General features: G+C 46.2%; 1 protein-coding gene across 1 annotated transcript in view; it reads right to left on the reverse strand.

Annotated features, from left to right (window-relative positions):
- Window positions 1-357: 357 nt before the first annotated feature.
- The window catches only part of NPFFR2 (neuropeptide FF receptor 2), a 181,635-nt gene continuing 168,061 nt past the window's right edge, over window positions 358-13,931 (reverse strand). The window contains exon 5 of the mRNA XM_078677821.1: window positions 358-1,300. Within this exon, the coding sequence (XP_078533947.1) occupies window positions 445-1,300 (856 nt within the window). The 3' untranslated portion in view covers window positions 358-444. The remainder of the gene's footprint in view (window positions 1,301-13,931) is intronic.

Raw genomic sequence — 13,931 nt, forward strand, 5'->3', positions numbered from 1 at the left:
AGTATGTATCAACTTCCTTCATGGGAACCAGGCAGAATAATACCCGTTCCCAAACCTCTCCTTTTTCTATACTTTATTTCGCCTGTGGGATTTGTTACCACAGTTTTTACAGAAAGGAATCTGGTGTAGCACTTTACTCTCTTTGCATTCCTTATTATTTAAGTGTTGGGGAAATTCCTTGTTGGAAACTTTTACCACACAGTACATGTTAACATCTTCTCAATACATGAGACACAGTGAGTAACTGATGTTCACCAATAAAAAAAATGTCAATTTACAAAACCATATCTATATATATATTTGGATTACAAAACAAATGACTGACTGGTTCATAATGTTTGTTTCTGATTTATTTGTCTTTGTTATGATAGTTTGAAAATGGAAACTTATCCATGAAAAAAGGTTCATTTTGTGAAATAGTTTGTACATTTCTGTAGAAATTCTTCAAGGCAGATCCTTCTGGGTCCCATTATTAGTGGAAAGCTTTTCTAGATCTTCCATCTTTAAGCTTTGCTCTGCCATTTCAGTACTTTTTTGTAGAAGATTCTCTACATGATTGGGGTTTTGAGGAACTCGATCTGGTGCTACTTGACTATGGTTTCTGGTTGGTAAAATGGCATTACCAGTGGCTCTGTGTGAGTAGGTCTGCCTGTGCCCTAATTCCCCAAAGCAGAGGTGAAGCTTGAAAGCTGCTTGAAAGCCACGACGGAAATTCTCATTAAAAAAGCCATAGATGATTGGGTTGACGCTACTGTTAAAAAAAGCCAACCAGTGCGCGAATGGGTAGATGTAAATATTGATGATCTGAGACTGGTCCACTGTTAGATTAGCATAGTCGGACAGCATCATCAAAGTCCACAGTGGAAGCCATGACAGAATGAAGAGCAGAGCGATGATGATCAGCATCTTGATTACTTTCTGCTTCTTTTTGGGCACACCTTGGCGATGATCTTGGCCTCGCATGCTTCCAGATGGCCCAGCACTCTTGAATAGAGCAAATCCAATACGAGCATACATGATAACGATGAGGGAGAGTGGAGCAAGGTAGATGTTGGCAAAAAGCACAGTTGTATAGATTCTTCGCATTTCTGGATTTGGCCAATCTTCCCGGCACCAGTATATTGGTCCAGTTTGGTTGTGGTATCCCAGGATTACCCGAAAGTTATTGTCCTCTATCACATGGGACATGACTGCAGAAGGGCACATAATGGCAATCGCAAGAACCCAGATCACTGCAATGATCACGATTGCTGTGGTTATGGTAAGTTTCTGCTTAAATGGGTACACAATACATCGAAACCTGCAATGAGAAACATAATGTTAATATATTGCTTATTTACCTACAACAAAGAGCCTGCATTTAACACCAATTGTTAAGTAACATTTTCAGCCAGGTATGAAATATTGCACATAATATATAAAGAGAATTGAGTTATCTTCGGATGAGCTGCAATCATCATCGTTCTGCAGCTTGCTAACTGAGATGTGCTCAATCATCCAGATGACACAATCAACATTTTTGTGAAACAGGTCCTTGTGCACCATTGAAGAATATGAAAGTTTTAAGCCTTTCTTGTTTGCTCACCAGACTCTATTTTAAGGGTATTCTGATAAAGCCTCTTTTTATATGAAGGTAGAGAACATGTTTGTTTTTGGGCCTGATGAAAGGTTCGTCAATGACTGTGAGCATGTAATGTCAGCACCTAAAAACACTAAGGGAAATATTTATAAATATTTCACACAACGCAACACAGCAAGACACCTTGCTGCTCTGCATTGTGCTGCATGAAAGGAAGAGGACAGGAATTACCCATATTCAACATTATATGGCGCGCTCCGGCATCTCTTTGCGCTGGCACACTTTTGGCTGCCTAGCGCCAATGCAGGCACCCTTGTGTCATTGTGCAAGAGTGCTTGTGTTGCAGGCAGGATTGTTTGTGTGCAGGAAAACAATCCTCTTAGCTCTTAGGCATTCTCCTCTTTCTATGAATGCTGCAGAATACAGCATAAGTAGAAAGTGGAAAAAATTAGGAGAAATAATGTCTCCTCGTTACTCTTTCCTTTGGAAGGTGTAGCATTTTGATGCATTCCCAGGTCTACCACTCATAGCAAATCTGGGATTGCACCAGAATCCATGAGTGGATGCATTGGAGGACCCATGCTCCACCCATGGAACTCCTCCCTTGGGCAGAGTAATGCAAGGCAGTGACTTGTGCTGCCTTGTGTTACTCCAGTTTTACCAAGCATTCAAAGGCCACGCCAGGCTGTGGCTTGGTAAATCTGACTTTACAGTTGCTTTGGTCTTGTGGTACCTTGTGTGATGCAAGGGCAATGCATCACTTTAATAAACCTGGCCCCAATTTTTAAAGTAACTGTACTATTCTATCACTTCAAAAGGTTAAAAACATAGACATTTAATATGTACTCTAGCAGAAAATCGTTTTCTAAATACGGTCCTGGAAAAACATAGTAGACAAAATATTGACTACCACAATATTGTAAAGCTGTGTCTATAAGTAGGTATAATTTTGAAGTTGTTAAATTCTTAACTCCATATCTATGCACCTTGAAAAAGCAGTGTTGTTATAGTTAAGTTAGAGTTTAAACCGGCAGAGCATTTTTTGTTTTGGTAATAACTTTGAGGCCATTTTACAAATCTGCACAAAACCGTCCCAAAAACGGTCATCCACTTTGGATTCCATGTGGAAAGCTTTGCGTTGATCCATCAAGCATGGAGGGGGTCATAAGAAAAAGGAGTGGGCCCAAAAATGTTGATTTGCAATGTAAATTCCCATTGTAAGGTTGATTAACAGGTAAATGGAATAAAACAATATTAGGCAAAAGGTTGGAGCTTTCGTCAGGTAGGGTGCGTTTTGTGATTTGGTGTAAATGAGTTCAGCCATTTTTGAGAATTTAGCATTGAAAGAGGTGCTCAGGTTGGGTTTGAAGGTTAGGTATGTTCAGTCAGTTGGCCCCACGGTAGTCCAGGGGTACTGAAAATTAAAAAAATAAAGCATTCTCATTGGCCAAGCAATATTTTTCTTCTTTCAGTCATTTTGTTACCGTGGGATGGGTACCAGTTCATGCTGTACCGAGCAATCTTATATCTGGACATTACTGATGAAAAAAAATGTGCGGCCACAATTACTGACTCGGTCCCAATGTCCTCAAAATGTTTTTGATAAAAGCGGTATACAGGGGCAGTGTGACTCCAGGCACCTGTGAGGGATGACCCAGAGGGTCCCCACCACAGAGCAGCCGCGGCCCATGGAGGGAGTTACGGTGGGGCAGGAAGGCGGGGAGGTGGAGGGGCAGGGGGGAGGGTGCTAAAAACCGGCATAAGGATAATTGCAGGTAAGTAAACAATTTAATTAATAAAACGAATTTTGTAGCGTTACCTGCATCGCAAAATGCGATGCAATGCGCGCTCCGAAATGCGTTTGGAAATGGAAAGGTCAAAGTTCCGTGCGAGCCAATGGCAGACTTTATTCTTCACTTCCAGGTCTGATTCTCCCTTATCAAAGGTTAGTGGCGATATTCCAACAAAGACCACCACATAGAGACAGCAGTCACGAGGCAGGGTCAAGTGCAGCTGGAAGTGATTGGAATGATGCTGTGAGCTTTGTTGTGACCTTTGCTCTGTGGAGGAGGTCTATTTGTGCAACTGACCCCAGCTTGCCTTTGTTCTCCTAAACCAACTGAACCATAGCTTGTTATGGGCATTGACCCTGCAACCAGGACTGGAGTTGCAGGGTCAATGTAGGAGTGGGTGTCTCAGTGGGCAACAAGGAGCTCTGTTCTACAAGACAGTTGGTGTTAATGTGTCTGACCCCTGCGTTGGAGGAACATTAACTAAGGGGTTGCAAAGGTGCTTTAACTTAGAAGATAATCTCGCAAGGACCTCTTCCTGGGCACATAACCTGTACACTAGAGGGGCAATTAAAGAAGTCACCATGGCTTTGACTTGAACCATAGCGTTTTCCCAAACCAAATTTAGCGCCCCATCTCAGCCTGTGGTAGACTTGGGCCCATTAGTTTGCATGAGCTATTTGAGGAATGGGCAGTGGACACTTGCTTCTTGGAGTGGCCAGGGATGGGTCCTTGCTTGGTTTTCCTTTTCTTCCTGGTTGACGGTTCGCAAGGACTAATGTTCGCAGGCACATCCGAGGATAGCATACTATCCATGGTCGGCAGGAAAACTTATCTAGTGACTTCAGGGGTGGATGAACAGTAACAACTTCTCAAGGGAACCTAACAGCAGTGGTTACCCACTCTATGTGAGGATGCTATGCCCCACCACCAAATCAAGGGACAGGCTCCTCTCCGCCAAATACATTTCCTGGGCACCTACGCTCACTGCCTGGCCCAGAAATGAGTACAACATATTGCCAATTTAGGGTTTGGCAGAGGCGCTGTTCTTCCCTCCAACCAGTTTACTCTTGTCCATGGCTCTTAACTAAGTAGTAGCAAAAGGGACAGTCCCTTATACCAAAATAGTGCAGTCAGAATAAATCCACCAGGATAGTTGAGGATCAGCATCCAAAAAAACCAAGGGAGGTAGCCCAGTGCAGCCTCTTCCGGTGATGATGGGCAAAGAGGTGCCCAGGCTTGGTCCGGTCTTCGCCCGGGTGAAAACCTGGCCGCGTCCGGTGCTGTGGGAAGTGGTCCATGCTAATGAGACTGTCAGGAAGTCTTTTGCCCCATCTAGGAATTAACGGCAATCAACTGAGGAAACTGCCCTGCAGGAAGCAGGCCGCACTAATAAGCATGTGAGGTAGTCTTCTGCCCTGCCTAGAAATGAGACGCACTCTGGGGAATGAAGCCCCATACCAGTGCCAAGGATCACACAAACATATCAAGTGAGTCTATTTGTTTTGTCAGGTTTCAAGATTCAAGATCAACAAACCACAAGTTAAGATCATCATCTTGTACTTAAATGCAATTATCAAAAATATTATCCTGCATGAATGAACTTATTAATACCAATACAACATATATAATGGGAGCAATAATTATTATACAAACCAATAAAGCATTTTTAAGGAGTAAAATCTGATTGTGCATTTTGTATACATTGTTATCCATTAATACTTAATTAGAAAAGCAGCCCCTAGAGAATATTGCATTTTAATGACACTGCATTGCAACCATACACTGAACCCTTGAGGAACACTTCACAACATTTATTTCTCTTTTACCACCTTCAGGCTTCCAGGCCCTAAGGACTGTAACCATATACATTGCCCTAGGAAACACTCACACCTGCAGAGCAAAAGCTCCAGTCTTGGGAGTGTTTACAAACAGGATGCAAATCCTGGGAAGGTGAATATTTTGGGGTCCTGATGATTTTTAGACTGCCGTTGCTCGTGCCCAGAGGTGGTCAAGGCTTTGGACACTGGTAAAGTCTCTCTAAAGAAACACCCGTTGGGTTTAAAATTGCACTTGCAGCATTATTGACGCTGGTAAAACCTTTTTTAAGAATCACCCTTTGGGTTTTTAAATCGCACTTCCAACTTTGTTCACCATTGCCTTCCCTGTTAGTAATGGCTTTGGTTTCAGGCAGCAGCTTCTATGCCCATGCCCCCCAGTCCATCACGGCAAGTGCCAATTGTACGGAGAGGGCGGAGGGCTCGTTCAGCACGCACTCACTTCCGGTAGGAAGCCTGGTATGGGGGTGAGCGGGCTAGTTGTTGGAGCCCAGCGACTACATAGAGGCGGGTAGAGCGGACGCGGGGTCTGATGATTTTTAGACTGCCGTAGCTCGCGCCCAGAGGTGGTCGAGGCTTTGGACACTGGTAAAATCTCTCTAAAGAAACAGCCGCTGGGTTTAAAATTGCACTTGCAGCATTAGTGATGCTGTTAAAACCTTTTTTAAGAAACACCCTTTGGGTTTTTAAATTGCACTTGCAACTTTATTCACCATTGCCATACCTGTTAGTACGGGCTTTGGTTTCAGGCAGCAGCTTCTACGCCCACGCCCCCGGTCCGTCACGGCAAGTGCCGATTGTACGGAGGGGGCGAAGGGCTCATTCAGCACGCACTCACTTCCGGTAGGAAGCCTGCTACGGGGGTGAGTGGGCTAGTTGTTGGAGCCCAGCGACCATAAATCCCATGTTGATACAGACGCGCAGCGAACGCGTGCAGCGGGCACGCCGGCGGCGCGCCTAAGGCAAGCCCACCTGCGCCCGTCCGCGCCTGGCCCGGGCCTAGGGCCAAAACCCCTGACCAAAATTATAATAATCAACCCAGGATGGTTTATAGTAACACTGAACTCATGGATTTGTGGACTACCCAGAGCTGCGCTATCCTCAACCGTATGTTAGAATCCAAACACTGCGCGAGCTGCTCACTGACCTTCAACTACACCACGTGTGGATCAGCAGACAGGCAACACTCGCTGGTCGGAAATAAACCAAATACACTAATAAAGGCAGCCTTGCTAAATGCAAGATCCTTGGTAAAACACAGCACAGAAGTAGCCAATCTGATCGATACACATGATCTCGATATATTGTTCATCACGGAGACCTGGGCGGATACGTCCTCAGACATTGATCTGGCGCTAGCAGTCCCGGGAGGCTACTCCATTCACTGGGTGGACAGACAGGGGAAACGTGGGGGAGGGATAGCTATTATCAGCAAAGATGAATTTCAGGTGCGCTGCGTGGCCGGAGGGAGCACCCCAGACTGTGAGGCCCTTCCTTTTAAAATCCGCATCACCAAAAATTACACCTTTGATTGCCTCTTGCTGTACAGACCACCTAAGGCAAAAAAAAAAACATATCACAATCACTGGGCCCTGCTCTTGAATCCAGTATAATTGGGGCGGACTACACCATACTAGGAGACTTTAATATACACCTGGATAAAAATACAATACTTATTACAGAAGCTATGGCAAGCTGTGGCTTGACCCAACTAGTCCATCAAGGAACACACTCTGCTGGTCATTCACTGGACGGGATTTTTTCCTCTAACTCCAAAATCAATATTGGGGAAGTCATCCCTGTCCCATGGTCAGACCACAAAGTTGTTAAATTTACCCTAACCATAGAACACACTAAAACCATTAGGGCTATTCAAGGGAGACATTTTACGTACCAGGAATGGGACAAAATTGATATAGCTAAATTACATGAACAGCTCAGCATGGCTGTTCCAAGACTAAAACACGATATCGACATAGCTATAGATCAATTAAATAATTGGATTAAAGCGGCAGTTCTCTCAGTCGCTCCCATAACAAAGAAAAACGCCAAAAGGAAAAACATCTCAGAGCCATGGTTTTCAGAGAAACTAAGAAAACAAAAACAAAAATGTAGATGGGCCGAAAGGACATGGAGGCATAGCTATGATAACAAGGAGAAAGCAAACTACTGTAGGTCACTATCAACGTATAAAAAACTCATAGTAGAAGAAAAGGCGGTCTATTTCGTAAAAAAAATAGAGGAGGCCAAACCCTTTAGTAAAGTACTCTTTGCTACAGTAAAAAAACTAACAGAGCCAACACCCAAAAACATAGTAGGTAGCTTAGATCTATGTAATGAACTGGGGCAGTTCTTCATTGACAAAGTTAGACTCATTTATGAATCTATCAAACCTCTCAATAGTAATTGCCTGCCAACAGGAAATGTACATCTTAAATCAAACAGGGGCTTAGAAGTGAGCAGGGGAGATTTTCAGTTTTCTGCCCCATCCACAGTGCAGGTACACTAACTCATACTGACAACCAACTCAGGGAGCCCAATGAACCCATGTCCACCCAGGGTACTGTATTTGTTCTCGGAGCTGCTTAGCAATTAACTCCAGCTACTTCTTGCCAAAATAATACAGGCAAACTGTTTCCCGAAGGCATGGAAAGATGCCTCTGTACGGCCACTCCTGAAGAAAGCCAACCTTGACTCATCGGTCCCTGCTAATTATAGACCAATATCAAGAATCCCCTTCCCGGCTAAAATCTAAGAAAAGCATCTGAACACACAACTCTCCGGGTTCATTAGGGCTTCTCAGGCACTTGATGTCTCACAATTTGGGTTCCGGGAGGAACACAGGACAGAAACTGCTCTGATTATTGCGGCAGAAGAGGTCAGGAGTGTGCTGGATACAGGGGGAAAGGCTGCCTTGATTCTGTTAGACCTGTCGGCAGCCTTCGACGCCGTTAATCACAGCATACTCTTGACCCGCCTAGCAGCAATAGGCTTGCATGCATCCGCAGTTGCATTAATGGCCTCCATTTTGGGAGAAAGATCTTTCATGGTTCAGCTAGGGGAATTCTCATCAAAATCCTTCAGAACCCCCTGGGGGGTACCACAGGGCTCGTCACCAAGCCTTACTCTCTTTAACGTATATGTGGCCCCTCTAGCAAGCATCATCAGGAACTGGGGCTTTATCCCTATATCCTACGCTGACGACACCCTAATCGTGGTGTCCATCTCGAACAACACAGGCGAGACAGCAGAGAGGCTTAGGCTTTGTATGGGCCAGGTCAGCCACTGGATGCAGGCAAACTGCCTAAAATTAAACGGTGATAAGTCAAAGGTTCTGTTGTTGGGGGCCGAACACAGTATTTGGTCACCGGACTGGTGGCCTGATAGTCTGGGTTGCTGTCCATCACCGGTGGATAGCGTACGGAACCTGGGGTTTATGTTTGACTCTAAATTAAATTTCAAGGCCCAGATCAACAAGCTTTCTTCATTGGTATGGTACACTCTCAAGCTGATAAGAAAGCTGCTCCCGTTTGTCCCCTTAGACACCAGGAAAACTCTTGTAACAATGCTTGCATTATCTAAACTGGACTATGGAAACGCTCTGTATGCGGGGCTTCTACGCCTCCAGAAAGCGGCAGCCAGGCTAGTCCTGGATATACCCAGATTTGAGTCGGTGGCTCACAGACTGAGCTGTCTCCATTGGCTAACAATGGAGAAGAGAACTCAATTTAAGTCAGTGTACCAGGCATATAAGGCCTTGCAGGGCTCAGGCCCCAAGTTTCTGAAACAAAATTTAAGACAATATGACCCACCGAGGACCCTCAGGTCTAGCAGTGCCATGCTACTTAAGATCCCCAGATTTAATCAGCTTAGATGGGGGGAGAAGCTCTGTTTTGCATACAGCAAAGACCTGGAATCAGATACCATTAGCAATAAAAAATAGCTCATCACTGCTATCTTTCCGAAAGTCTCTAAAGACTTGGCTCTTTTCAAAATAATTTTGTTCAACTAACCCCCGATGTTTCTGACGTACCTCTCCTCTCCCACTACTGGCAGTCTTAAGTCATTTTTAACGCAAAGACGCCCTCGGGCATATGTGCGCTCTACAAATTAAATAATCAAATCAAATCAAATCAAACTAAGGTTGGGGCGCTACTCAAACCTATCCTGGGGTAAGCTGCATCTTTCCTGATATTGTTGGTTGTGACCCATTGTTTGGGGGCCACCACAAGGGGAGAGACAACCGGAATAAAGCAAAAACAATCAGACCCGCAGTGCATTATGAGGTGCTCCCTCAGGAGCAGTGAATATCTTATTATTGGCTCTTCAGCTTAGCCTAGGTTGTGGTTTTCTTTTCTTGTTTTAAGGGGTGCCCGGTCAAACCTGGGTACCCCGCACATGGTTCATGTTGGGAGTGGCCTAGAGAGTCCAACCCTGGCTGCCCCACCGGCTCCGCGCTTGGTCCATACTCTCCCATGCTGCTATGGGAGCCGGAAGTGTCTATCTGCCTGCCGCTGGAGTCTGTGGCAGCCTCCTGCTCCCCCTAGACATGGGCACAGGGAGTGGGGTTGGCTGTCCATGGCTGGGGAGAGCAATGATGCTCCCTCCATCATTTTAGCATGCCGGGGTCAGGAATGGAGCCCCAGCACCCTTAAAAGAAGTGCGCCAGAGGAATGGGCTTCCTGGGCACATGAAAGGGTAAAGGGAGGGGGCACCATGCACAACCCCTCCCTGGGGCATAAATATGAAATATCTTTGCACCAACCCATGGGCCCTGGCCCACACAGTGATAAATGAGGAAATGGCGGTGGAGCACCATGCACTTTGTTGCCAGGGAAAGCTAGTCAAACTTTAAAATACCATAGCTTGGAACCGTTGGACGGATTTGGATGTCCTTGGGCTTATTTTACTCCTTGTGGTGAACTCTGTCCACCAGGGGCATCTGCAGCAACTCTCTACCTCCAAAGTGGTGCAGTCCTCAAGGATCTGGTTTTCAAAGCTCCGTGTGCCAGCTCTCTTCCTGATCTTGGTTTCTGGGCGGAAGAAGTCCAGGGCTTTCCACCAACTAGTCCACAGGGGAGGTAAGGAGGCCAGCCTCACCGGCCCTTGGGGAGACTTAGTGGTCCTGGTGTCAACTGGGCAGAGTCTTTAGTCCTAAATGGGGGTCATGGGGTTCCTCCTTTCAGTTCTCCATGGTGGTCCCAGAATCCAGCAGTGATGTGTAGAAAAATTTACAGGCAAAATAGAGTCTCCCCTTGTGCACACGTTTTTATGGGGGGGGAGGAACGTTCCAGAGGTCAGAAAGCCCTGGCCAATCCTAGGGGGCCATGTCACCTCTCCACCCCTGTCCCAACCCTCCTTCACAGCATGCTGGGACAGTTCAAAATATTGTAATCCAGGAGTCAGTGGTCATATCTGCCCCTCGGGACTCAGCCCCGCCCCTCACTAGACTTTACTGCCAGAGCCGTGCAAACCGATAGTTCAAAGTGAGCCCCCCCCCGCCTACTCCCCAGGTTTGCTCCAGTCATCTGGGCACTCTCCTGTTCTCAGTGGGCTTTGGCAGGTCCATCCCTGGTACAGTGTGACAGTTGAGTGACTGATGCAGATCATTTTGCCTACTTCTTTCATCCTCAGGAGCTGGGTGAAGTACTATTGATTGCTCCTTAGGAGAACTTTGTCTCTGGTGCTGGAGAGAAGTAACTGGGCACAGCAAGGTGACAAAAAGCCTGAGCTGAGCCAGAGAAATATAAAACTCTAGATGACCCATAAAGCGTACAGATATAGGGGCCGATTAGGATGGCGGTTTTTCCGCATCCTCCGGGCCGGCGGAAGTGTCCGCCGGCCTGGAGGATGCGGAAAAACCGCGGCGGAGACACCAAAGACCCACCGCCAAATTAGGATGGCTGGTGGGTCTGGAATTCCGTCCGCCGCTTTTCCGCCGTGGTCGGAGCCGACCGCGGCGGAAAAGCCATAACATGGCAGGCGGTGTCTATGAGACACCGTCCGCCATATTATGATGTGTGTGTAAATATGCTTTTCCACGGCGGCATTGCCGCCATGGAAAAGCATACGGACCTTCACTTCGGGGGCCCGTTGCGGGCCCCCTGGGTGAAGGGGTGGTGGTGGGTGCACATGGGGGGTACCTATGGTACCCCCCTGCATTTGCGTGCACAATGCAGCAGGCACCGCGCGGTGCCTGCCGCTTTGTGCACGGAAATGCTGTGCATGCATTTTTTACATTGGGGCGGGTGCAGCTTGAAGCTGCACCCGCCGCAATGTTAGAGATAGAGGATGTGACCGCCACCCTGGCGGTCACATCCTAATCAGATCGGAGGGAACGCCGCAGCCCATGCGGACGTTCCCTCCTCCTCAGGGGTCGCGGACGGACTCAAGTCCGTCCGCGATCCTAATCGACCCTTTAATTTTGAAAGTTACATATTTGATTTTCCCACACAGGTTACACCCCAATTCCAGATGTCAATGGCCTCTGTTGACCAAATTGAGCAAAACTGCACTCTAAGGCAGTTCTCTTCCTATGTGTATAATAGAGTGTCGCTATAGACAAAACAGTAAATCACACTGACTTTCCCTATTACTGTACACTGACATTATAAAGCCTATCCCATGTGATTATCTAATCCTGCAGAGTCCCCATTGCGCCCAAGTACCTGTGTGCAGTTACAGGGCTGTGCACAACGGTAGTCTCCCATGCACAGCCCGCACACATGTACACAGGCAAGTGCCCCTTACAATTGCTGCTTCACAGCGGCCGTATCTTAAAAGGCGGACACAGGTGGTAAACAGGTGCAGTCCGTTTCCATGTGATTTATGTGGGTGACACACATGTAGTGAGACCCACAGTAAAAAAGCCCAAAACTGGGTGATCTAAAAAGCAAAAAATCCAGGTGTACTTAATGGGCGGAACTCAAGTCCAACAAAAATATATGTACATTTCAGGGCACAGAGGATCTGCAGACCCAACAGATCGAAAGATTAGATCCGATTGGCTACGGTTAACATCAACAAAGATGTTGCAGCAGCTATTTTAGGACGCAGCAACCTAGGGCCAGATGTAGGTAAATCATATTTACCGACTCTTAAATACCGAATTTTACCGATTCGGTATTTAAGAGTCGGTAAATATGAATGGGGGAGATGTAGGTATTACAGATTCTGTAAATACCGAATCGTTAAGATTCGGTATTTACCGAATCTGTAAATACCGAATCGGAATTGCCCATTGATTCCTATGGGCCTTAAAGCCCATAGGAATCAATGGGCAATACCGATTCTGTAATTACAGAATCGGTAAATACCTAATTTTGCAAGGGTGCAGGGGGTGTCACTTTGACACCCTCTGGCACCCCAAAAATAGGCATGTGCGCCATGTGGCACACAGACATGCCCTAAGGGCATGTCTGTCTGTCACATGGCTAGGTGTGCATGCACACATGTGCATGCACACCTGAATTAGGTATTTTAACACCCAATTGGATTGGGTGGTAAAATACCGAATTTGTAGGGCCTTTGGGACTCAGAAGAGTCCCACCTACATCTGGGAATTACCGAATCGGTAAAAATACCGATTCGGTATTTTACAGATTCTGTAAATTTACTGATTCGGTAAATTTACAGAATCTGTAAAATCTGGCCCCCTACATCTCAAGATGCCAAATACCGGTCGGAAACGGCCGAATTCGGCCGTTTCCGACCGGTATTTGCCACCTACATCGGGCCCTAAGGGCCAGATGTAGGTAGGACTTATTTACCGATTTTTAATTACCGAATTTTACCGATTCGGTAATTAAAAATCGGTAAATAAGAAGGGGGGACATGTAGGTGCATCCAGATGTTTTTTTTACCGAATCGGTAAAAATCTGTATTTACCGATTCGGTAAATACCGACCGGTAATCCGTATTCATTCCTATGGGCTTTGAAGCCCATAGGAATGAATGGGCATTACCGATTCGGTATTTACCGAATCGGTAAATACCGAATTTCACAAGGGTGCAGGGGGTGTCACTTTGACACCCTCTGGCACCCCCAAAAGAGGCTCGGGTGCCATGTGGCAGGCATACCTGCCCTAAGGGCAGGTCTGCCTGTCATATGGCACAGGTGTGCATGCACACATGTGCATGCACACCGGAATCGTTATTTTACCATCAAATATATTTGATGGTAAAATACAGATTCGGTAAGGGTTGTGGGACTCAGAAGAGTCCCACCTACATATCAAATTTATCAAATAGGTAAAAATACCGATTCGGTATTTTACAGATTCGGTAAATTTACCGATCGGTAAATTTACCGAATCTGTAAAATATGTGGCCCTACATACCATTTCGTTAATACCGGTCGGTAACGGCTGAAAATACCGATTTTCGGCCGTTACCGACCGACCTACATCCGGCCCTTAGTCCCTTGTCTTTAAAAAAACATTAAAAAAACATATATGGAGCCAGGTAGGGCTTCCTGGACTCTCTACGTCTGGTGGGGGTGTCCCAGACAGACAACCATTTAGCCAAATGTAATTTCTTTTATAACATGTGGTACCAAGGTTTTATGGCCCTTTTTAATGATCATCTACCTGGGAAGGGCAAGTGCCAGGGTGGGGTTGGTGCATTGTTAATTCATTTTAAAAAGGGGCAGGGGCGTGGGTGTGCCCCTCTCCCCAAGTCACCCAATAGCCCTGGGGACCCATCTGCTGGGGCTCATTGTATTGT

The sequence above is a fragment of the Lissotriton helveticus genome, chromosome 2_1 (genome assembly GCF_964261635.1).
Source record: "Lissotriton helveticus chromosome 2_1, aLisHel1.1, whole genome shotgun sequence".
Lineage (NCBI taxonomy): Eukaryota > Metazoa > Chordata > Amphibia > Caudata > Salamandridae > Lissotriton > Lissotriton helveticus.